Consider the following 26122-nt stretch of genomic DNA (forward strand, 5'->3'; position numbering starts at 1 on the left):
ACGCCATAGTACATATGTATAGCATAGTAGTATATATGTATAGTTTATACGTATAAGTTTCATTATATAGATATTCCACTGTTACTTTCTTAGCTTACGCATGTTTCATGATGAATGTTTTTATGTGATGTATTCCCATGCTTTTGTTCTTGCTTAATGTAAGTCGCTCTGGATTAAGAGCGTCTGCTAAATGCCTAAATTGTAAATTGTAAATTGTAAATTGTAGCCCTCCTATATGAGACACAGACTGAGTAGAAAACATTTGTGCCATTTTATCATGATTACTAGTGAGGACCTATTATATGAAGATAGGTTGAAAAAGTGGTGAAGTGGTCCTTTAAGAAGATTCAGCAGAGAGTGAGGAACAGGCCCGTCCCAGCAGCCCCTCTGGGCGCCAGGCCACCCCAAACCCCATCCTCAGACGGTCCTTATAGTCTTGTCCTAACAGAGATGCAAAGACTAACTGCAGGTCATATAAGGATCTGCTATAAAGACAAGGGGCGACACACAGATAAGTATACCTTTGGCTGACAGCGTGGGGAAGAGTCACGTCAGCTGTTATAGATTGACAGCTGCATGGATTGGACTGAGCACATCATTGGTGAGCAAAGAGACTTAACCCATTCTGACCTGAGATCAGATTCATATGAGGTTTCCACTGGACACACACTGGTCTGATTAACCCATTCTGACCTGAGATCAGATTCTAAAAAAAAAAATGTCAGTCGTTCTTCGATTTTTCAAAAATAGCAGACCTACAAGCTCGTAGCGCGCCACTCGGTGGCGCGCTACGAGCTTGTAGATCTGCTATTTTTTCAATAGCTAAAGCATAACATAGTGCTAACACCAAAAGGGGTTCCCGTTCAGAATGGGTTATTTATAAGTACTCAATTATTCAAAAGTACACGCATGCTTTTAAAATCTACTTTGTCTACGTTAATTCAAAAGCACAACAGTGCTAAGTACATTTTAATATGGATGCATTAAGCTCACAGCGTCTCGCGTTGTGATGCTGTGTGTTGCTCTTGAAGATCATGTTGTTTTCAATATATGGTATTGTCAGGGCCGGATTAACACCTCTGAGGGCCCCTGGTGCCCAAGGGCCCCTGGGCACGTGACCAAAGTGCCCATATGGTAGATCCGGCCCTGGGTATTGTAAACAGGGCTTAAAAACCAAAGCCCAACAATAAAAATAAAAAAAAACCCAAAAGCCACTGAGAAAAAAGGAACCAACAAAAGACCCTCTCTCTGACACATCAAGCAGCTTTTCAATCTACGATAATATGAGCTCCTCCGTTTCTACAGGCAAGACAAGTCAAATCACGCTCCACTACACAAGTCTCACGGAGTCAGGAAAAACATGAATGGATTTGTTTTGTAGGTCCGTGTAACCCCGTCTGACATGCCGGCCAGGCTTCGGACGCGTCTCCTCGGGTCAGACTTGGCTCAGATCTGAAAACCATTTTGATTGAACACCGAACGACTCGGCCCTTTAACGACTCGCCCCTTTAACGACTCGCCCCTTTAACGACTCGCCCCTTAAAACACTCGCCCCGGCCAAATGTGTTAATGTAGTCAACAGTAAACCCATTCTGACCTGAGATCAGATTCTAAAAATGTTTTCTACATCCTGACAGCTTTCATTCTTATACCTATGAGATCAGGTTCTAAAAATGTCTTCTATGTCAGTCGCTCTTCGATTTTTCAAAAAATAGCAGATCTACAAGCTCATAGCGCGCCACTCGGTGGCGCGCTACGAGCTTGTAGATCTGCTATTTTTCAATAGCTAACGCATAACATTATGCTAACACCAAAACGGGTTCCCGCCCACAAAATGGATGCATGTAGTATTTCCCTCCCTCTCTGACATCTGAAATTATCTTGTATACAGATTTATTTGATTGTATAGTATAGTCGATCTCTATATACTCTGTAAGAACAACATGTCACAGAGACAGTGACGGCTTAATCAAGTTAATTTAGGACCGTCTCGCATTTAATTTAGTTTTATATTAAACACATTTTCTTCCATGATGTGTGTAGCCCATGTTCAGTAACGGCATCATCTTGCTATATTATGCCCGTGGATATACAGAGTGACCTTAACAGTGATAAATTAATATGATAATACCATAAATATATACCATATAATATAACATATATACCATATAATACCATATAAATTAATATGATAATACCATAAATATATACGATATAATATAACATATATATATACCATATAATACCATATAAATTAATATGATAATACCATAAATATATACCATATAATATAACATATATATACCATATAATACCATATAACTTAATATGATAATACCATAAATATATACCATATAATATAACATATATACCATATAATACCATATAACTTAATATGATAATACCTTTTATATAATCACCAACATGAATTAGTGTCATAGGAACCCGTTGCGACCGAATGCCATTGCGGACGTCGACCCCTGCAGGCATGCAGGGTTCGAACCCACAACCTTCCGCACGAAAGGCATTATGCTCTGACCACTATACACCATACACTATACACTATCCACTATACACCAGCGGTGCCCAGAAGGTATGGATCGCGATCGACCAGTAGATCACTGTGGCAGTTCACCCTGCCACTAACAGCACATCACAATGATCACACTTATAACACTCCACTACAATACACCATGACACAATAGCCAGGGCCCTGTGCATTAGTTTGGTGGTTGCACCACTGCACCACTGACTTTGTCAATACTTTTGAATATATTCCAACTAAGTGGAAAACGTTTCAGTAACTTTGGAGTATTTTGAGTATATTTTTGAGTATTTTGGAGTATTTCTTGGGAGTATTTTTGAGTACCTGGGGATTTTTCTGTGACTTTTCGAGGACTAATTCCAGTACCTACCCGCACTCAGTACAGATTGTGACAATCACAAAGGCTTCATTTGCATGGTATAGACCACATGACATGCCCCAAAATATATATCATTAAAAAAAACTACTTGAATTAAGGTGACTGATTGATTAAAAGAGCCTTTCAGCACAAACACACAATACGAATGCAATAGAAATACAAAGTCATATACAAATAACTACAAATTCCATTTTCCTCTCTCTATTTCCCATTCCCAAGTGTGTTTGTCTTATCGTATATGTAACGCCAGTGCTGCCGTTTTCAGCAATGGGAGCTTGTAAATTACTGTAATTTGACAGCTGTGAAATTACTGTAATTTACTGTGATTTACCAGTATGTGGTACAGTTATTTACTGGATATATTATTACCATTACTGTGAAAGTAATGTCATTTACTGTGATTTACCAGTAGGTACAGTTATTTACTGTATATATTATTACCATTACTGTGAAAGTAATGTCATTTACTGTGATTTACCAGTATATAGTACGGTTATTTACTGTATATATTATTACCATTACTGTGAAAGTAATGTAATTTACTGTAAATGTACATTTTACCATACATAGCTCTCACCCCTGCACTATATAGGATGGCCCCAGAGACACACATTCTTCCTACCTTGTCTCATGGAAGAGGGAGTCACTCCGTTAGGACCAGCTGTGTATAGATCCTCTCCCTCCGGTGCCTTGCTCAAGGGAACCTTGACGTGCAGACTGAGATGAGATCCGACAAGGTGACACAGATCCTCTCCGCTCTGCTCGGCTCCGGTCCTGGTGACACAGATCCTCTCCGCTCCGGTCCTGGTGACACAGATCCTCTCCGCTCCGCGCCGCTCTGCTCCGGTCCTGGTTCTCCTCCCTGGCTATACTGCACAGTCCACACCGGCTGCTGTCTGCTGCCCTACTGACTGACTGGGGCCGAGAGAGGACGAGAGAGAGAGAGAGAGAGAGAGAGAGAGAGAGAGAGAGAGAGAGAGAGAGGTGGGGAGAGAGAAAGAGAGAGAGAGGTGGGGAGAGGGAGAGAGAGAGAGAGAGATAATGGGAGAGAGAGAAAATGGGAGAGTGAGTGTGAGAGGAGGAGAAAATGGCTTTGAACTGTAAGGAGCCTTTGAGTTGCAGCCTCTGCCTTAAAATCACCAAACCCTTAAATAGCCCCCCCCCCCCTCTCTCTCCCACCCCCCCCCCCCCCTCTCTCCCACCCCCCACCCCCCTTCCCCTGGCTTCGCGACAGAATGACACACTTTTTTTGGAATCAATGACTGAATGGGAGAAAAGCCTTGCATGGTGACGCTGAGGATGTGGGTTTTTACCACAGGAGACCCAGCGTGGCTCCAGTGTGAGCGGTCGTGTATGCCGATGGCGACAGTGGTTCTGAACTTAAGGACCGCCAGTGGTCCGCGAGAGGGGTTCCAGGTGGTCCCCGCATGCAGCTGAATGATGGTAACCAAAAATGGACCCTTACAGATCTTTAACCCATTTTAGACCTGACACCGAGAAAGAAAAGTCTTCTGTAAAATCCTAAAAAGTTTTCTGGAAAAAAATTATGTTTCTCTATCAGTGGTTCTCAACCTTTCCATGCCAAGGACCCCCAGAATTATCTGTAATTGGCCGCGGACCCCCCTCTGAAAATGTGCTGTTCCAGGAACCCCTCCCCCTCCCCCCCCCCCCAGAAGCAAAGATTTGAGTTAAAAACGTTCGCTCTGAAAGAATATATTCAAAGATTTGCGCCGCATATTCACGATTTTTCTAATAATATAGCAGATCTACAAGCTCGTAGCGCAGCACTCGGTGGCGCGCTCATGTCCATATTTCACTCTGATATCTTAAAGAGTGAGTTCAAATCAATACCCTCATGTCCATATTTCACTCTGATATCTTAAAGAGTGAGCTCAAATCAATACGCTCATGTCCATATTTCACTCTGATATCTTAAAGAGTGAGCTCAAATCAATACCCTCATGTCCATATTTCACTCTGATATCTTAAAGAGTGAGCTCAAATCAATACCATCATGTCCATATTTCACTCTGATATCTTAAAGAGTGAGTTCAAATCAATACCCTCATGTCCATATTTCACTCTGATATCTTAAAGAGTGAGCTCAAATCAACACCCTCATGTCCATATTTCACTCTGATATCTTAAAGAGTGAGCTCAAATCAATACCCTCATGTCCATATTTCACTCTGATATCTTAAAGAGTGAGCTCAAATCAACACGCTCATGTCCATATTTCACTCTGATATCTTAAAGAGTGAGCTCAAATCAATACCCTCATGTCCATATTTCACTCTGATATCTTAAAGAGTGAGCTCAAATCAATACCATCATGTCCATATTTCACTCTGATATCTTAAAGAGTGAGCTCAAATCAATACCATCATGTCCATATTTCACTCTGACATCTTAAAGAGTGAGCTCAAATCAACACCCTCATGTCCATATTTCACTCTGATATCTTAAAGAGTGAGTTCAAATCAACACCCTCATGTCCATATTTCACTCTGATATCTTAAAGAGTGAGCTCAAATCAATACGCTCATGTCCATATTTCACTCTGATATCTTAAAGAGTGAGCTCAAATCAATACGCTCATGTCCATATTTCACTCTGATATCTTAAAGAGTGAGCTCAAATCAATACGCTCATGTCCATATTTCACTCTGATATCTTAAAGAGTGAGCTCAAATCAATACGCTCATGTCCATATTTCACTCTGATATCTTAAAGAGTGAGCTCAAATCAACACCCTCATGTCCATATTTCACTCTGATATCTTAAAGAGTGAGCTCAAATCAACACCCTCATGTCCATATTTCACTCTGATATCTTAAAGAGTGAGCTCAAATCAACACCCTCATGTCCATATTTCACTCTGATATCTTAAAGAGTGAGCTCAAATCAACACGCTCATGTCCATATTTCACTCTGATATCTTAAAGAGTGAGCTCAAATCAATACCCTCATGTCCATATTTCACTCTGATATCTTAAAGAGTGAGCTCAAATCAATACCATCATGTCCATATTTCACTCTGATATCTTAAAGAGTGAGCTCAAATCAATACCATCATGTCCATATTTCACTCTGACATCTTAAAGAGTGAGCTCAAATCAACACCCTCATGTCCATATTTCACTCTGACATCTTAAAGAGTGAGTTCAAATCAACACCCTCATGTCCATATTTCACTCTGATATCTTAAAGAGTGAGCTCAAATCAATACGCTCATGTCCATATTTCACTCTGATATCTTAAAGAGTGAGCTCAAATCAATACGCTCATGTCCATATTTCACTCTGATATCTTAAAGAGTGAGCTCAAATCAATACCCTCATGTCCATATTTCACTCTGATATCTTAAAGAGTGAGCTCAAATCAATACCCTCATGTCCATATTTCACTCTGATATCTTAAAGAGTGAGCTCAAATCAACACCCTCATGTCCATATTTCACTCTGATATCTTAAAGAGTGAGCTCAAATCAACACCCTCATGTCCATATTTCACTCTGATATCTTAAAGAGTGAGCTCAAATCAACACCCTCATGTCCATATTTCACTCTGATATCTTAAAGAGTGAGCTCAAATCAATACCCTCATGTCCATATTTCACTCTGATATCTTAAAGAGTGAGCTCAAATCAACACCCTCATGTCCATATTTCACTCTGATATCTTAAAGAGTGAGCTCAAATCAATACCCTCATGTCCATATTTCACTCTGATATCTTAAAGAGTGAGCTCAAATCAATACGCTCATGTCCATATTTCACTCTGATATCTTAAAGAGTGAGCTCAAATCAATACGCTCATGTCCATATTTCACTCTGATATCTTAAAGAGTGAGCTCAAATCAATACCCTCATGTCCATATTTCACTCTGATATCTTAAAGAGTGAGCTCAAATCAATACGCTCATGTCCATATTTCACTCTGATATCTTAAAGAGTGAGCTCAAATCAATACCCTCATGTCCATATTTCACTCTGATATCTTAAAGAGTGAGCTCAAATCAATACGCTCATGTCCATATTTCACTCTGATATCTTAAAGAGTGAGCTCAAATCAATACGCTCATGTCCATATTTCACTCTGATATCTTAAAGAGTGAGCTCAAATCAACACGCTCATGTCCATATTTCACTCTGATATCTTAAAGAGTGAGCTCAAATCAATACGCTCATGTCCATATTTCACTCTGATATCTTAAAGAGTGAGCTCAAATCAATACGCTCATGTCCATATTTCACTCTGATATCTTAAAGAGTGAGCTCAAATCAACACGCTCATGTCCATATTTCACTCTGATATCTTAAAGAGTGAGCTCAAATCAACACCCTCATGTCCATATTTCACTCTGATATCTTAAAGAGTGAGCTCAAATCAATACCATCATGTCCATATTTCACTCTGATATCTTAAAGAGTGAGCTCAAATCAATACGCTCATGTCCATATTTCACTCTGATATCTTAAAGAGTGAGCTCAAATCAATACCCTCATGTCCATATTTCACTCTGATATCTTAAAGAGTGAGCTCAAATCAATACGCTCATGTCCATATTTCACTCTGATATCTTAAAGAGTGAGCTCAAATCAACACCCTCATGTCCATATTTCACTCTGATATCTTAAAGAGTGAGCTCAAATCAATACCCTCATGTCCATATTTCACTCTGATATCTTAAAGAGTGAGCTCAAATCAATACCCTCATGTCCATATTTCACTCTGATATCTTAAAGAGTGAGCTCAAATCAATACCCTCATGTCCATATTTCACTCTGATATCTTAAAGAGTGAGCTCAAATCAATACGCTCATGTCCATATTTCACTCTGATATCTTAAAGAGTGAGCTCAAATCAACACCCTCATGTCCATATTTCACTCTGATATCTTAAAGAGTGAGCTCAAATCAACACCCTCATGTCCATATTTCACTCTGATATCTTAAAGAGTGAGCTCAAATCAATACCCTCATGTCCATATTTCACTCTGATATCTTAAAGAGTGAGCTCAAATCAATACCATCATGTCCATATTTCACTCTGATATCTTAAAGAGTGAGCTCAAATCAATACGCTCATGTCCATATTTCACTCTGACATCTTAAAGAGTGAGCTCAAATCAATACCCTCATGTCCATATTTCACTCTGATATCTTAAAGAGTGAGCTCAAATCAATACGCTCATGTCCATATTTCACTCTGATATCTTAAAGAGTGAGCTCAAATCAATACGCTCATGTCCATATTTCACTCTGATATCTTAAAGAGTGAGCTCAAATCAATACCCTCATGTCCATATTTCACTCTGATATCTTAAAGAGTGAGCTCAAATCAACACCCTCATGTCCATATTTCACTCTGATATCTTAAAGAGTGAGCTCAAATCAACGCGCTCATGTCCATATTTCACTCTGATATCTTAAAGAGTGAGCTCAAATCAATACGCTCATGTCCATATTTCACTCTGATATCTTAAAGAGTGAGCTCAAATCAATACGCTCATGTCCATATTTCACTCTGATATCTTAAAGAGTGAGCTCAAATCAATACCCTCATGTCCATATTTCACTCTGATATCTTAAAGAGTGAGCTCAAATCAATACCCTCATGTCCATATTTCACTCTGATATCTTAAAGAGTGAGCTCAAATCAATACGCTCATGTCCATATTTCACTCTGATATCTTAAAGAGTGAGCTCAAATCAATACCCTCATGTCCATATTTCACTCTGATATCTTAAAGAGTGAGCTCAAATCAACACCCTCATGTCCATATTTCACTCTGATATCTTAAAGAGTGAGCTCAAATCAACACCCTCATGTCCATATTTCACTCTGATATCTTAAAGAGTGAGCTCAAATCAATACCCTCATGTCCATATTTCACTCTGATATCTTAAAGAGTGAGCTCAAATCAATACGCTCATGTCCATATTTCACTCTGATATCTTAAAGAGTGAGCTCAAATCAATACCCTCATGTCCATATTTCACTCTGATATCTTAAAGAGTGAGCTCAAATCAACACCCTCATGTCCATATTTCACTCTGATATCTTAAAGAGTGAGCTCAAATCAATACCCTCATGTCCATATTTCACTCTGATATCTTAAAGAGTGAGCTCAAATCAATACCATCATGTCCATATTTCACTCTGATATCTTAAAGAGTGAGCTCAAATCAATACCCTCATGTCCATATTTCACTCTGATATCTTAAAGAGTGAGCTCAAATCAACACCCTCATGTCCATATTTCACTCTGATATCTTAAAGAGTGAGTTCAAATCAACACCCTCATGTCCATATTTCACTCTGATATCTTAAAGAGTGAGCTCAAATCAATACGCTCATGTCCATATTTCACTCTGATATCTTAAAGAGTGAGCTCAAATCAATACGCTCATGTCCATATTTCACTCTGATATCTTAAAGAGTGAGCTCAAATCAATACGCTCATGTCCATATTTCACTCTGATATCTTAAAGAGTGAGCTCAAATCAATACCCTCATGTCCATATTTCACTCTGATATCTTAAAGAGTGAGCTCAAATCAACACCCTCATGTCCATATTTCACTCTGATATCTTAAAGAGTGAGCTCAAATCAACACCCTCATGTCCATATTTCACTCTGATATCTTAAAGAGTGAGCTCAAATCAACACCCTCATGTCCATATTTCACTCTGATATCTTAAAGAGTGAGCTCAAATCAATACGCTCATGTCCATATTTCACTCTGATATCTTAAAGAGTGAGCTCAAATCAATACCCTCATGTCCATATTTCACTCTGATATCTTAAAGAGTGAGCTCAAATCAACACCCTCATGTCCATATTTCACTCTGATATCTTAAAGAGTGAGCTCAAATCAATACCCTCATGTCCATATTTCACTCTGATATCTTAAAGAGTGAGCTCAAATCAATACCATCATGTCCATATTTCACTCTGATATCTTAAAGAGTGAGCTCAAATCAATACCCTCATGTCCATATTTCACTCTGATATCTTAAAGAGTGAGCTCAAATCAACACCCTCATGTCCATATTTCACTCTGATATCTTAAAGAGTGAGTTCAAATCAACACCCTCATGTCCATATTTCACTCTGATATCTTAAAGAGTGAGCTCAAATCAATACGCTCATGTCCATATTTCACTCTGATATCTTAAAGAGTGAGCTCAAATCAATACGCTCATGTCCATATTTCACTCTGATATCTTAAAGAGTGAGCTCAAATCAATACCCTCATGTCCATATTTCACTCTGATATCTTAAAGAGTGAGCTCAAATCAATACCATCATGTCCATATTTCACTCTGATATCTTAAAGAGTGAGCTCAAATCAACACCCTCATGTCCATATTTCACTCTGATATCTTAAAGAGTGAGCTCAAATCAATACGCTCATGTCCATATTTCACTCTGATATCTTAAAGAGTGAGCTCAAATCAATACGCTCATGTCCATATTTCACTCTGACATCGTGTGTGATCTACAAGCTCACACTACGTCGCATCGCAGCTTGTAGATCGGCGATTTTCAAATAGGGTTGAAGTGGTTCATGCATATTATATGTTTTCTAATAATCAAAATTAAAATCTACAAAGTCACTATAGTAAGTAAAGTTTTCAAACAATTGTATAGTGGATTAGAAGTACAATATTTGCCTCTGAATTGTAGCGGAGTAGAAGTATACAATATACATATTTGGGTTTTGGACGTATAGCTGCTTTGGGGACTCCTTATATGGTTATGGCTGAGTCATGGTGACGTAACAGCGGGACAGACACTTGCATCAATCACAAACAAATCACTCAGCTCCATATATGGGCACAAAAGCGGGACAGACAGACACACAGACAGACAGACAGACATGATCTGCTAGGTCTCATAGTAAGTGCTCACTGCTTTCGCAACCAAAGCCAGACCGTTTAATGCTGCTTTAATTCCAGCCTCTTTGAAGTCCATTATGTTCCTTCTATAGTCCCCTTTCCCGCAGATACACAATAGACTCCAATAAGGCCTCTTATTATTCGGCTAATAACGTATTAACCCATTTAGGCCTGACGTCTTCTGAAAACCCCATGTTTCTATATCCGTGGTTCTCACAGGGTTAAAACCCTCATGTTTCTATATCCGTGGTTCTCACAGGGTTAAAACCCTCATGTTTCTATATCAGTGGTTCTCACAGGGTTAAAACCCTCATGTTTCTATATCAGTGGTTCTCACAGGGTTAAAACCCTCATGTTTCTATATCAGTGGTTCTCATAGGGTTAAAACCCTATGTTTCTATGTCAGTGGTTCTCACAGGGTTAAACCCTCATGTTTCTATATCAGTGGTTCTCACAGGGTTAAAACCCCATGTTTCTATATCCGTGGTTCTCACAGGGTTAAAACCCTATGTTTCTATGTCAGTGGTTCTCACAGGGTTAAAACCCCATGTTTCTATGTCAGTGGTTCTCACAGGGTTAAAACCCTATGTTTCTATATCAGTGGTTCTCACAGGGTTAAAACCCCATGTTTCTATGTCAGTGGTTCTCACAGGGTTAAAACCCTATGTTTCTATATCAGTGGTTCTCACAGGGTTAAAACCCCATGTTTCTATGTCAGTGGTTCTCACAGGGTTAAAACCCCATGTTTCTATGTCAGTGGTTCTCACAGGGTTAAAACCTCATGTTTCTATATCCGTGGTTCTCACAGGGTTAAAACCCCATGTTTCTATATCCGTGGTTCTCACAGGGTTAAAACCCCATGTTTCTATGTCAGTGGTTCTCACAGGGTTAAAACCCCATGTTTCTATGTCAGTGGTTCTCACAGGGTTAAAACCCCATGTTTCTATGTCAGTGGTTCTCACAGGGTTAAAACCCCATGTTTCTATATCCGTGGTTCTCACAGGGTTAAAACCCCATGTTTCTATGTCAGTGGTTCTCACAGGGTTAAAACCCCATGTTTCTATGTCAGTGGTTCTCACAGGGTTAAAACCCCATGTTTCTATGTCAGTGGTTCTCACAGGGTTAAAACCTCATGTTTCTATATCAGTGGTTCTCACAGGGTTAAAACCCCATGTTTCTATATCCGTGGTTCTCACAGGGTTAAAACCCCATGTTTCTATGTCAGTGGTTCTCACAGGGTTAAAACCTCATGTTTCTATATCAGTGGTTCTCACAGGGTTAAAACCCCATGTTTCTATATCAGTGGTTCTCACAGGGTTAAAACCCCATGTTTCTATATATCCGTGGTTCTCACAGGGTTAAACCCCCATGTTTCTATATCAGTGGTTCTCACAGGGTTAAAACCCTATGTTTCTATATCAGTGGTTCTCACAGGGTTAAAACCCTATGTTTCTATGTCAGTGGTTCTCACAGGGTTAAAACCCTATGTTTCTATATCCGTGGTTCTCACAGGGTTAAAACCCTATGTTTCTATATCAGTGGTTCTCACAGGGTTAAAACCCTATGTTTCTATATCAGTGGTTCTCACAGGGTTAAAACCCTCATGTTTCTATATCAGTGGTTCTCACAGGGTTAAAACCCTATGTTTCTATATCAGTGGTTCTCACAGGGTTAAAACCCTATGTTTCTATATCCGTGGTTCTCACTGGGTTAAAACCCCATGTTTCTATATCCGTGGTTCTCACAGGGTTAAAACCCTATGTTTCTATATCCGTGGTTCTCACTGGGTTAAAACCCCATGTTTCTATATCAGTGGTTCTCACAGGGTTAAAACCCTATGTTTCTATATCAGTGGTTCTCACAGGGTTAAAACCCTATGTTTCTATATCAGTGGTTCTCACTGGGTTAAAACCCCATGTTTCTATATCAGTGGTTCTCACAGGGTTAAAACCCTATGTTTCTATATCCGTGGTTCTCACTGGGTTAAAACCCCATGTTTCTATATCAGTGGTTCTCACAGGGTTAAAACCCCATGTTTCTATGTCAGTGGTTCTCACAGGGTTAAAACCTCATGTTTCTATATCCGTGGTTCTCACAGGGTTAAAACCCCATGTTTCTATATATCCGTGGTTCTCAAACATTTCATGTCAAGGACCCCCAGACATAATGTAATTGGCCTCATCTGAAAATATGTTGTTCCAGGGACACACCCCCCCCCCCCCCCCCCCCCTGGAAAAAATGGAAAATAATAAATCATGATCATAATGTAAGGCACCACATTCTCCAAACCTCCCCTCTCACCAGCTGTGACCGCCTCACCCTCTGCACACGCACGCTCACACACAATCGCACTCTCTGCAGTCCATGAGCTAAAAACATTCTGAAAGAATATATATATATATATTCAAAGATTTGCGGCACATTTTCACGATATTTCAAAGATAGCCAGACCTATACGAGCTCGTATAAGAGAGTGGCGCGCTACAGTAGCTTGTAGATCTGCTATTTTCCAATAGCTATAAAGTACTATAACATAATGTTTAAAATCACCAAAAGGGGTTCCCGTACTGAATGGGTTAAAAACGAGGGGAAATCATTCCACAGCTGTGTGCCACAATAATAGCCATATAATGATTTGACTTCTTCTTTTTAATGACATTGCACGGTTATCTGTAATTATGTAAATATATTATGTAAATGGTTATCTGTAATTATATGCCACCCCAATTTTCAACCACTTTCGGCTGTGAAGGAATAGTTCTCTCTCTGACACAGATACACGGTGGAAAGTAGATTTACTTATTAAGTACTGTATTTAAGTACAATTTTGAGGTATTTGTACTTGACTATTTTCAATTTCCAATACCTTAACTTCTACTCCACTACATTTGTGGACCAACATTTGTACTTTTTACTCCATTACATTTATTTGAAGACTTTAGTTACTTTGTATAGATTACTATTATCATATAGAAAAACAAACACAGTCACCCGGCCCCTATCTACATTCCAGGCCATTTGAAAATAGCCGATCTACAACCTCACAGTGCATCGCGGTGTGATGCATTGTGAGCTTGTAGATCGGCTATTTTCAAAAGATTGTATATACATTTGAAAACTTGAAATGAGACATTCTGCATAATTTGTACTATTTTGTACTTTTTTTGTAAATTCTTATGTCAACACTTTTACTCAAGTATACATTTTGAATTCCGGAACATTTACTTGTAACAGAGTATAGTTCTAAATTGCAGTATTGGTATACTTTTACTTAAGTAAAAACGATGATTCAGTTTTTTTCTACCCACTGTCCATACATCTGACAGACAGAGAAACAGGAAACTGGAAACTATATTTATAACTGTAATGAATGCCAGTTGAACGGGGGATACTGTTGTGTTGTTCCTCTGTTGTCAGACGTACTGTACTGTACTGTACTGTACTGTACTGTACTGTACTGTACTGTACTGTACTGTACTGTACTGTACTGTACTTACAGTAACCCATTTAGACCTGGGAACAATGCTACAAACTGTCTTCTAATGTATTCTAAAAAACCTCATGTTTCTATGTCAGCGGTGCTCAACCTTTTTCAGGTCAAGGACCCCCAAAATTATTTGTATTTGGCCGCCGACCCCCATCTGAAAATATGTAGTTCCAGGGACCCCCCCCCCCCCTCCCCTCCCCCAGAAGCAAAGAATTGAGTTAAAAATGTTCGCTCGGAAATAATATATATTCAAAGTTTTCCGGACACATTTTCACGATTTTTCAAAAATAGCAGACCAAGTGGCGCGCTGTACGAGCTTGTAGATCTGCTATTTTTCAACAGCTAAAGCATAACATGATGCTTAAAACACCTAAAGGGTTTCCCGTCTAGAATGCGTTAAGTAGGCCTACTGTACAACAGTGAGGTATATTTGTACATTGCTGAAGTAGGCTATACAGTATAATTTATGCTTCCTATTTTCAGTATACTCACTTTGACCTACAGTATACGACAACTCTTACTTTTACGCAACTATACAATTATTTGAAAACTTTAGTTACTAGCTACTTTGTAGATTTAGATTATTATTATTATTATTATTATTATTACAAAACGTACATCAACCACTTCAGCCACATTTCGGCCATTTGACGAAACACACATATGCGGCTTGGTATTGAGCTTGTAGATCGGCTATTTTCAAAAGATTTGTATACATTTTTAAATGGAACATTCTGCTGCATAATGAGTATGTTGGTACGTTGTCGTTATCCCATACTGGGCGGGAACTCATTTTTTGGTGTTTTAAGCATTATGTTATGTTGAAAAAAAGCATGATATACAAGCTCCTACAAGCTCATAGCGCGCTACGAGCTTGTATAGGTCTGCTATTTTTGAAACATTTGTGAAAATGTAGTGCAAATCTTTGAATCTATATATTCTTTCACAAGCGAATGTTTTTAACTCAAATCTTTGCTTCTGGGAGGGTCCCGGGCCGGGAACAACATATTTCCAGATGGGGGTCGGCGGCCAAATACAGATAATTATAGGTGTCCTTGACATGAAATAGTTTGAGGACCACTGACATAGACACATGTCAAACTGGCATGATTTGTAGAATCAAACTAAATTCATGTAAATTTTGACACCTTTTACATTTTGTACTTTTCTCAAGTTTTCTCAAGTTAGAAGGTTCAAGGGTTCGAGGTTTAACTGTATTGTTTGTACAGGTACTGTACATAATAGGAGGCCAAACAAAAATAAGTTTTACTCTTAAGGGCCAAAATAAAATAATTGTTCGAGGGCCGGATGTGTTCGACGTCTATTTGAAAACGTATTGAAATGATTGAACATATTGAAACCTGGACCTGTCAGTAACACAGCTATATTATCGCACTGAAATGTATCATTAAATTAATTAAGTAAGACAAAAATAAAATCAGTTGCAATAATTTTCTTATGGCAAACGAAAAACGTTTTTTTTTTTCCACAGGCAAACATGCAGCAAAAAAAGTATTTTTTCCTACAAAATATGCCTAACCCATTCTGAACGGGAACCCATTTTGGTGTTATAGCACCATGTCATGCTTTAGCTATTGAAAAATAGCAGATCTACAAGCTCATAGCGCGCCACCGAGTGGCGCGCTACGAGCTTGTAGGTCTGCTATTTTTGAAAAATCGAAGAACGACAGACATTTTTAGAATCAGGTCAGAATGGGTTAATCAGACCCAGTGTGTGTCCAGTGGAAACCTCGTATGAATCTGATCTCAGGTCAGAATGGGTTAAATTTACATGTCTTCTGTGGTCTCTAACATTACACCTATAGCTACATGTTTAAGCATTTATTTCATATTTACATGTCTTCTGTGGTCTCTAACATTACACCTATAGCTACATGTTTAAGCATTTATTTCATATTTACAGTTGATTTAAGACACTTATTTCAGTCATGCTCTCTAGTATTATGTGAAGAGTCTGCTTGTGCTATTAACTCATTTTGAAGAAAAAAAGGTTTTCTGCTCCGGTGAAAAGCTGGAATTTGTGCGATGGCAGGCTCTCAGTCAAATCTGGTCACATATTATCTGTCATTTCTTTCATCTTATACTGTCTCCACACATGAAGACAGGTTTGCCCTTTTTACACATCGGTGAACATCTGTCTCCCACCTGGCTTGAAAAGCCCCCATGTTCATCTTCGGGGAGCGGTCGGTGTGGAGCAGAAAGTTGACCACAGGCGATAGGCTGCCGCCGCTGATGAATGGCGAAGACGCAGGCTTGCACTGGCAGGCCCACGGCACTCGCCAATGCACTCGCAGTGCATTGTGGGACTTGTAGTACTAGTATGGTGTTGCGTGCAATAAAGGGCCTGATTTGAGTATTGGAAATACTCAAGCAAAGTACAAATACGTCAAAATTCTACTTAAGTATACAGTACTTAAGTAAAACTATTTAGTTACTTTAACACCACCCATCTCGACCAGATCCAAACTGCTCATTTTGTTTATCCAGGGTAACTGGACTAAGGAAAGGAAAGGTACTATGTTTACCCAGGGTAACTGGACTAAGGAAAGGAAAGGTACTATGTTTACCCAGGGTAACTGGACTAAGGAAAGGAAAGGTACTATGTTTACCCAGGGTAACTGGACTAAGGAAAGGAAAGGTACTATGTTTACCCAGGGTAACTGGACTAAGGAAAGGAAAGGTACTATGTTTACCCAGGGTAACTGGACTAAGGAAAGGAAAGGTACTATGTTTACCTGCAGGGTAACTGGACTAAGGAAAGGAAAGGTACTATGTTTACCCAGGGTAACTGGACTAAGGAAAGGAAAGGTACTATGTTTACCCAGGGTAACTGGACTAAGGAAAGGAAAGGTACTATGTTTACCTTCAGGGTAACTGGACTAAGGAAAGGAAAGGTACTATGTTTACCCAGGGTAACTGGACTAAGGAAAGGAAAGGTACTATGTTTACCCAGGGTAACTGGACTAAGGAAAGGAAAGGTACTATGTTTACCTGCAGGGTAACTGGACTAAGGAAAGGAAAGTTACTATGTTTACCCAGGGTAACTGGACTAAGGAAAGGAAAGGTACTATGTTTACCTGCAGGGTAACTGGACTAAGGAAAGGAAAGGTACTATGTTTACCCAGGGTAACTGGACTAAGGAAAGGAAAGGTACTATGTTTACCCAGGGTAACTGGACTAAGGAAAGGAAAGGTACTATGTTTACCCAGGGTAACTGGACAAAGGAAAGGAAAGGTACTATGTTTACCCAGGGTAACTGGACTAAGGAAAGGAAAGGTACTATGTTTACCCAGGGTAACTGGACTAAGGAAAGGTACTATGTTTACCCAGGGTAACTGGACTAAGGAAAGGAAAGGTATTATGTTTACCTGCAGGGTAACTGGACTAAGGAAAGGAAAGGTACTATGTTTACCCTGCAGGGTAACTGGACTAAGCTCAAGAACTTGTTTACAGCCAGGCCCTGCTCATAGAACATTTCATGGTAGGGGTTCAATGCCTTGCTCAAAGGGCACTTCAGCGGTGGTCATTTTAACGTGCCGGTCCGGGGATACGAACTATAGCGACCTTCCGATATCAGGACCGCTCCGCAAACCGTTCGGCCACCGCTGCATTAAGTAGAGGAAATGAGAGCGCTGACACACAGAAGCTGGGAGGCTTTTGGCATCCACTATGCCTTCATACCATCCACCATGCCTTCATACATCCACCATGCCTTCATACCATCCACCATGCCTTCATACCATCCACCATGCCTTCATACCATCCACCATGCCTTCATACCATCCACCATGCCTTCATACCATCCACCATGCCTTCATACCATCCACCATGCCTTCATACCATCCACCATGCCTTCATACATCCACCATGCCTTCATACCATCCACCATGCCTTCATACCATCCACCATGCCTTCATACCATCCACCATGCCTTCATACCATCCACCATGCCTTCATACCATCCACCATGCCTTCATACCATCCACCATGCCTCCATACCATCCACCATGCCTCCATACCATCCACCATGCCTTCATACCATCCACCATGCCTTCATACCATCCACCATGCCTTCATACCATCCACCATGCCTTCATACCATCCACCATGCCTTCATACCATCCACCATGCCTTCATACCATCCACCATGCCTTCATACCATCCACCATGCCTTCATACCATCCACCAGGCCTTCATACCATACCAAATGTGTCATCATGCCAATGTGTGCTCAGAAAGGAAAGGAAAGGAAAGGTAGTACTATATGTTTACCCTGCAGGGTAACTGGACTAAGCTCAATAACTTGTTAACAGTCAGGCCCTGCTCATAGAACATTTCATGGTAGGGGTTCAATGCCAGAGACACTTTGCAGCACACGTTCCTCTAAATTATGACAGTTTCCTGAAATACCAATCTTTCCATACATCAGTGGTGATCAATATTTCATGTCAAGAAGAACCCCAAAACATTTCTGTATTTGGGCCGCAAGAGTTAAAAAAGTTCGCTCTGAAAGAATATGTATTCAAAGATTTGCACCACACATTCAAAAATAGCAGACCTACAAGCTCACAACGCGTCGCACTGATTGCCTGTCAGTCACAATGTGGGACAGACAGGGTCTCAATGTGAGAACACTGATGCCTGTCAGTCACAATGTGGGACAGACAGGGTCTCAATGTGAACACTGATGCCTGTCAGTCACAATGTGGGACAGACAGGGTCTCAATGTGAACACTGATGTCTGTCAGTCACAATGTGGGACAGACAGGGTCTCAATGTGAACACTGATGTCTGTCAGTCACAATGTGGGACAGACAGGGTCTCAATGTGAGAACACTGATGCCTGTCAGTCATAATGTGGGACAGACAGGGTCTCAATGTGAACACTGATGTCTGTCAGTCACAATGTGGGACAGACAGGGTCTCAATGTGAACACTGATGCCTGTCAGTCACAATGTGGGACAGACAGGGTCTCAATGTGAACACTGATGCCTGTCAGTCACAATGTGGGACAGACAGGGTCTCAATGTGAACACTGATGTCTGTCAGTCACAATGTGGGACAGACAGGGTCTCAATGTGAACACTGATTGCCTGTCAGTCACAATGTGGGACAGACAGGGTCTCAGTTTGAACACTGATGCCTGTCAGTCACAATGTGGGACAGGGTCTCAGTTTGAACACTGATGCCTGTCAGTCACAATGTGGGACAGGGTCTCAGTTTGAACACTGATGCCTGTCAGTCACAATGTGGGACAGACAGGGTCTCAATGTGAACACTGATGCCTGTCAGTCACAATGTGGGACAGACAGGGTCTCAATGTGAACACTGATTGCCTGTCAGTCACAATGTGGGACAGACAGGGTCTCAATTTGTGGGACGCCTGAAAAGTCTTGGCAAAGCGGGGCATCCGGTCACCCATACACTGTAGTAGGGCCTACAGTGAACATGAGGTCAGCTCCAGCTAATCCAGTCACACTATAATCATTGCATTGCAAGGCGTCACTTTTTCACAATGACTCATATTGTAAACTTCCCGTTTCACACCAGGAGGAGGAATGCTGCTGGGCTTTAGTTACGGCCATATCATCAATTCTGTGGAATTAACCGTGTCCACAACGACATTGCTCTAGTACTGTATGCACTTTTGAGTGTTGCATATTGCTTGCTTAAAATGGTAAATGGTGCATTTATATAGCGCCCTTTATCCAAGGCGCTTCACATGGATTGTGCATTACATTCACCCATTCACACACACATTCATACACCGATTGCGGCGGAAGCCATGCAAGGCACCGACCAGCACATCGGGAGCAATTAGGGGTTCAGTGTCTTTGCCCAAGGACACTTCGACATGTAGACAGGAGGAGCCGGGATTCGAACCGCCGACCCACGGACCATCACACCGAGTGCCGCGCTATGAGCTTGTAGATCTGCTATTTTTCAATATAGATAAAGCATAACATAATGCTTAATATACAACACCAACAGGGGTCACCGCCCAGAATGTAAAAGGCAACTTTGCCAATGTTGCACCCAAACCCTATTTTAATCATGTTTATGCTGGAGTGTGTCATGTGACACTGACACATCATCCTAAAGAACGTCACTTCTTCCTTCCTGGACTATACAATGGACTACAGCCCCCATGTTTCCTGTAGTTCCAGACAGTCAGAACCAGTTAATTATCCCCCAGCTGATGTCAATCACTGCATGACGACCAAACGAGGACCGCCATTGAAAGAAACAAAAGCATCGCAATAAGGGGCTATAAACTCCGATCTAGCGCAGTGGTTTTCAACAACAACCGGTGGTCCGGGGACCACCAGTGGACCTTCAGGGGGTCCCCCAGCAGCTAAATGATGGAGTTGGTATAACCAAAACTTATTCGAGGTTTAAAGTGTATAATGAAACCAACCAACTGGACCCGTGCATTACTTAAGTCTGTACACAATGGACCAAAATGCAGACCACGGCCATCTTAATATAAGTTAATGGCAAGGTGCTAACAAGTGGCTGCAACTTCCCACACAGACAGAAAAGTCCTAATCTGATTGTATTGCACAACGTCTAGTCAGACTCACCAACATTGCAGCTGTTACGAAAGGCTTGAATTATCATCTTTCTATATCCTCAAAGTGTTTGTTTCATGGAAATCCACCGTAGACATGTTTGTTATGAGCTACTCTCTGTCCTTGGCTTGTAGGTGATTATTTTTCCAAGTGTTGCCTGTTTGGGAGTGCTCGTTAGATATCACTCAACATGCCCATGCGTGCGTATACACACACACACACACACACACACACACACACACACACACACACACACACACACACACACACACACACACACACACACACACACACACACACACACACACACACACACACACACACACACACACACACACACACACACACACACACCTGTTTTGAATTTGCACATAATGCAGGAGGGAACCGAGCTCCCGAGAGGCAGCACTTCAAGACAAGGGACTGGTTTCAGAAAAGGCCACATGGGGGTATGCCATGGGGAAGGAAAGGAGGGGCATGCTGCAGTTCTTTCACCATGTAGCAAACGCTGCATTCGTGTTCTGTTCTGGAGAGGGCAGTTGTTTTACAGACAGGGTAAAAGGGGCAGTTGTTTTACAGACGGGTAAAAGGGCATTGGTTTTACAGACGTAAGTACGTTTTAAACCGACAATGGCAGCCAACTCATTGTAGTTGTAATAATTACAAATAATAATTATGATAGTGAAATTATTATTATTATTAGTTGACCCAAAGCTAACCCAAAAATGTTCTCCACACAGTGTTTTTTTTACAAAAAAGTTAAAGTTAAAAAAAAGAAAGAAAGAAATAAATAAAGGGAGTTTGAGCGAAAAGTAACAGGCAGAGATGGTATAATTATGCCTAAATTCATATTTAGAAAACGCTTCAGATGGAAAAAGACAAGACAACCACGAGGTACTACCTTTTTCCACTGATAAAAAATACATAAAACCTAAGCTATGGTGACTAAAACTAAGACTAAATACACTGACTATTTCGTCAACAAATAAAAACTAGAATAAAATGTTAGGAACGGACTATAGTAGATAATAATAATAATAATAATAATAATAATAATAATAATAATAATAATAAAACTTTATTTGTATAGCACCTTTCATGACATGAAATGCAGCTCAAAGTGCTTTACAGAAAAATGGAGAATAAAAAAGAAAAGCAAGGCAACGACATTAAAAAAACCAGCAGTAACGCAATACAGTGAGGACATGAATAACAACAAATAAAAGATCAATTAAAAGCAATGTTGTAGAAGTGGGTCTTGATAAGACATTGTACACTTGGGGCTGGCTGCTGAAAATAGCCGATCTACAAGCCCACAACGGGCTTGTAGATCGGCTATTTTCAGCTAGTGTAAAAAACAGTCATTACGACGGCATCAAGGCCCCGCCGAAATACATTTTAGTCGACTAAATCAACTGTAGATTCAGTCGACTAAAAAACGAAAATTAGAGCCCTCAAACTAGAGTCGACGAACAAACACCAAAACATTCCAGGTGACTAAAAGGTGACTATAAAACTAAATTAAAACTATTCAAGGAGACTCCATGCGACTAAAACTAAAATAGTAGGAATAAAAGTATTCTGGGAATTTGGAAAACACGAGACTAAACGAGTAAGACGCGCGAACGCGGGAAGCGAACGCAGCTCGTACATATTTGGGTTTTGGACGTATAGCTGCTTTGGGGACTCCTTATATGGTGCCCCTTTTGTGCCCATATATGGAGCCGAGTGGACCTGGCCCTTTTGTGCCCATATATGGAGCCGAGTGGACCTGGCCCCTTTTGTGCCCATATATGGAGCAGAGTGGACCTGGCCCCTTTTGTGCCCATATATGGAGCTGAGTGGACCTGGCCCCTTTTGTGCCCATATATGGAGCCGAGTGGACCTGGCCCCTTTTGTGCCCATATATGGAGCTGAGTGGACCTGGCCCCTTTTGTGCCCATATATGGAGCTGAGTGGACCTGGCCCCTTTTGTGCCCATATATGGAGCTGAGTGATTGCTGATGCAACACACTCCATATTTGGATAGCGGGACAGACAGACAGACAGACAGACAGACAGACAGACAGACAGACACACACACACACACACGCACACGCACACACACACACACAGACAGACAGACAGACACACACAGACAGACATGATCTGCTAGGTCTCATAGTAAGTGCTCACTGGTTCGCAATTAAGTATACAAATACCTCAAAGTTACAGTACTTGTACAGTAAAATGTAGTTACTTTTCCTGACTGGAGAGGATCCATTAACATGGCTCATAAACTTATATTCATATTTGTTGAGGAATGATAAATCAAGACGGTTTGATCGGCTGACAATGTTTCAAGTTAAACACGCGTGCGTGCGTGCGTGTGCGCGTCCGTGTGTGCGCGCGTGCGTATACGTGCGCGCTTACACGCGTACACGCGTATTTTAAACACATTCTTGCTCCCACGGATCAAAGAGGTTCCGCCAGCCTCATCGTCTGCGAAGGACACGAAAATGCGTAGGCGGGGGGGGGGGGGGGGGGGGGGGGGTGAGGTCAAAGGTCAGAGGTCAAAAGGAGGAGCTGGTGTTTTTAACGGGGGCTTTTAACTCACATGTGGTTCAGGTCCTTTTTTACACCACAGTCCTCACAGCTACTGACGGATCTCTGTCTTACAACCTATACACGGTGGCGGGTGGATCAGCGGTACAGAGCGCCGCAGTCCCGCCCCCTTTCAGAAAAAACGAGTGGCCCAGGAAATGAAACCCCCAATGCATTCTCCCATCGGCACTTCTTATTTAATTTATTTAAAGACGGTTATACGCCGCGGACAAAGCCAACTCGGATCGTGACAAATCATGACAATGAAACACAATGTTTTGGGGCCGATCAAATAATTTATAAGACGAAAGACAAAATAAATAGTGTTTTCTCCTGACTTTCTTTTCTTCTATCCAATGATTTGATCGGCCCCCAAAACATTGTGTTTCATTGTCATGATTTGTCACGATCCGAGTTGGACAATACAAAACAATACAAACAATACAAATGTTTGTTTACAAATATGTACATGTGGATTCTAATACACAGTAGAATTCAATCAATCAAAATAAAAAACAATCTTTTTCGTAGGTATATATAAGCTTCCTTTTTTTTGTATTCAAATGTCCTTTTGGTTTTGGGTTTCCTTTGTTTTAAAACTCTATATCAGTGGTTCCCAAAGTGGGGTCCGGGGACCCCCAGGGGTCCTTGAGGGAGTTCCAGGGGGTCCCCAGCTAATTGATATAGTTTGGAACCAAATGGACCCTTATGGGTCTGTAACTCTGAGAGTGTACAAATGGAACCAAATGCACCCGTTAGTTAAAATAACATTATTTGATTTTATTTAATATAAATTGGGGGTCCCAGAGATATAAATGCCATTAAATGGGGGGTCCGTAGAATAATGCATGTCAAACTGGGGGTCCTTGACATTAAACGGGTTGAGAATCACTGCTAGAGCTGTAAAATCTTCTCTTATGGGGGTCCCTGGCATAGTTTTACAAATGGGGGTCCACGGGGCTAATTAAGTGTCAATTTGGGGGTCCTTGACATGAAAAAGTCTATTGCCAATTATGGACCGGATGCCACGGTCGACCAGACGTGTTCTTTTGAAGAAAAAAAAAAAGAATAATATTTTTTTTTTATAATCTATATTTTGAAAATTCCTCTAATCTGGTGTACAGGTGATGACATGCACATTACACGCATAATATAATTACAAATTCTTTATTTTTGTATGATGGGGCGAAATGGCAACCAAAGCCTAAACTGGTGACCACCAGGTGGCGCTGAAAGAGTTTTAATGTGTGAGTGCTTTAAAGCTTTGCGCAAAGCTCTTAGGTTTGCATTATTATAATATATTGTTTTCCTACGACATCATGACACAATGACATCATTAGGCCACACGCCACATCAATGTAATTAAAGGAGAAATGTTGAGGATTATAAAGTGCAATGGAGCGGAAACACTGCATGGGAAGACAGACACGCACCATACATGGTCTCTCTTTGTTAAAGGACCACTTCACCACTTCTCAACCTATCGTCATATAATAGGTCCTCACTAATAATCATGATAACATTTTTCTACTCAGTCCGTGTCTCATGATAGGAGGGCATCATTAGGCAGATTATCTTTTAAACAAGATTTTCTTTTACAACAATGTTTAGATTTGTATTACCGTGAGAACGATGGCTTCCATTTTCGCATTGCAACTTTTCAGGGCTAGAAAGCCTGCCGTTTCTATTAGCTTGTATTCCCCAACGATGATGTCACTGGTGGACGGGTATCTGAACTGCCCACAGCCCTCCTATGAGACACAGACCGAGTAGAAAATAATTGTGCCATTTTTATGATTATTATTGAGGACCTAGAGGTCCACAGAATGAGAGGTCTGCTCTGGTCACTAAGGTCCACAGAATGAGAGGTCTGTTCTGGTCACTAAGGTCCACAGAATGAGAGGTCTGCTCCGGTCATTAAGGTCCACAGAATGAGAGGTCTGCTCTGGTCACTAAGGTCCACAGAATGAGAGGTCTGCTCCGGTCATTAAGGTCCACAGAATGAGAGGTCTGCTCTGGTCACTAAGGTCCACAGAATGAGAGGTCTGTTCTGGTCACTAAGGTCCACAGAATGAGAGGTCTGCTCCGGTCATTAAGGTCCACAGAATGAGAGGTCTGTTCTGGTCACTAAGGTCCACAGAATGAGAGGTCTGCTCCGGTCATTAAGGTCCACAGAATGAGAGGTCTGCTCCGGTCATTAAGGTCCACAGAATGAGAGGTCTGTTCTGGTCACTAAGGTCCACAGAATGAGAGGTCTGCTCTGGTCACTAAGGTCCACAGAATGAGAGGTCTGCTCTGGTCACTAAGGTCCACAGAATGAGAGGTCTGCTCCGGTCATTAAGGTCCACAGAATGAGAGGTCTGCTCTGGTCACTAAGGTCCACAGAATGAGAGGTCTGCTCTGGTCATTAAGGTCCACAGAATGAGAGGTCTGCTCTGGTCATTAAGGTCCACAGAATGAGAGGTCTGCTCTGGTCATTACGGTCCACAGAATGAGAGGTCTGCTCTGGTCATTAAGGTCCACAGAATGAGAGGTCTGCTCTGGTCACTAAGGTCCACAGAATGAGAGGTCTGCTCTGGTCATTAAGGTCCACGGAATGAGAGGTCTGCTCTGGTCATTACGGTCCAC

At 41.0% G+C, this 26122-nt stretch overlaps 1 protein-coding gene across 1 annotated transcript in view; it reads right to left on the reverse strand.

The window, feature by feature from the left end:
• The window catches only part of LOC308317076 (tenascin-like), a gene marked incomplete at its 5' end in the record, with an annotated part of 105910 nt that overhangs the window by 64279 nt on the left and 15509 nt on the right, over positions 1-26122 (reverse strand). The window contains 2 exons of the mRNA XM_080765868.1: positions 3547-3790; positions 4238-4357. Of these exons, the coding sequence (XP_080621994.1) occupies positions 3547-3790; positions 4238-4357 (364 nt within the window). The remainder of the gene's footprint in view (positions 1-3546; positions 3791-4237; positions 4358-26122) is intronic.

Source organism: Protomyctophum bolini, assembly GCF_963924005.1.
Source record: "Protomyctophum bolini genome assembly, chromosome: 6".
NCBI classification, from domain to species: Eukaryota; Metazoa; Chordata; class Actinopteri; order Myctophiformes; family Myctophidae; genus Protomyctophum; species Protomyctophum bolini.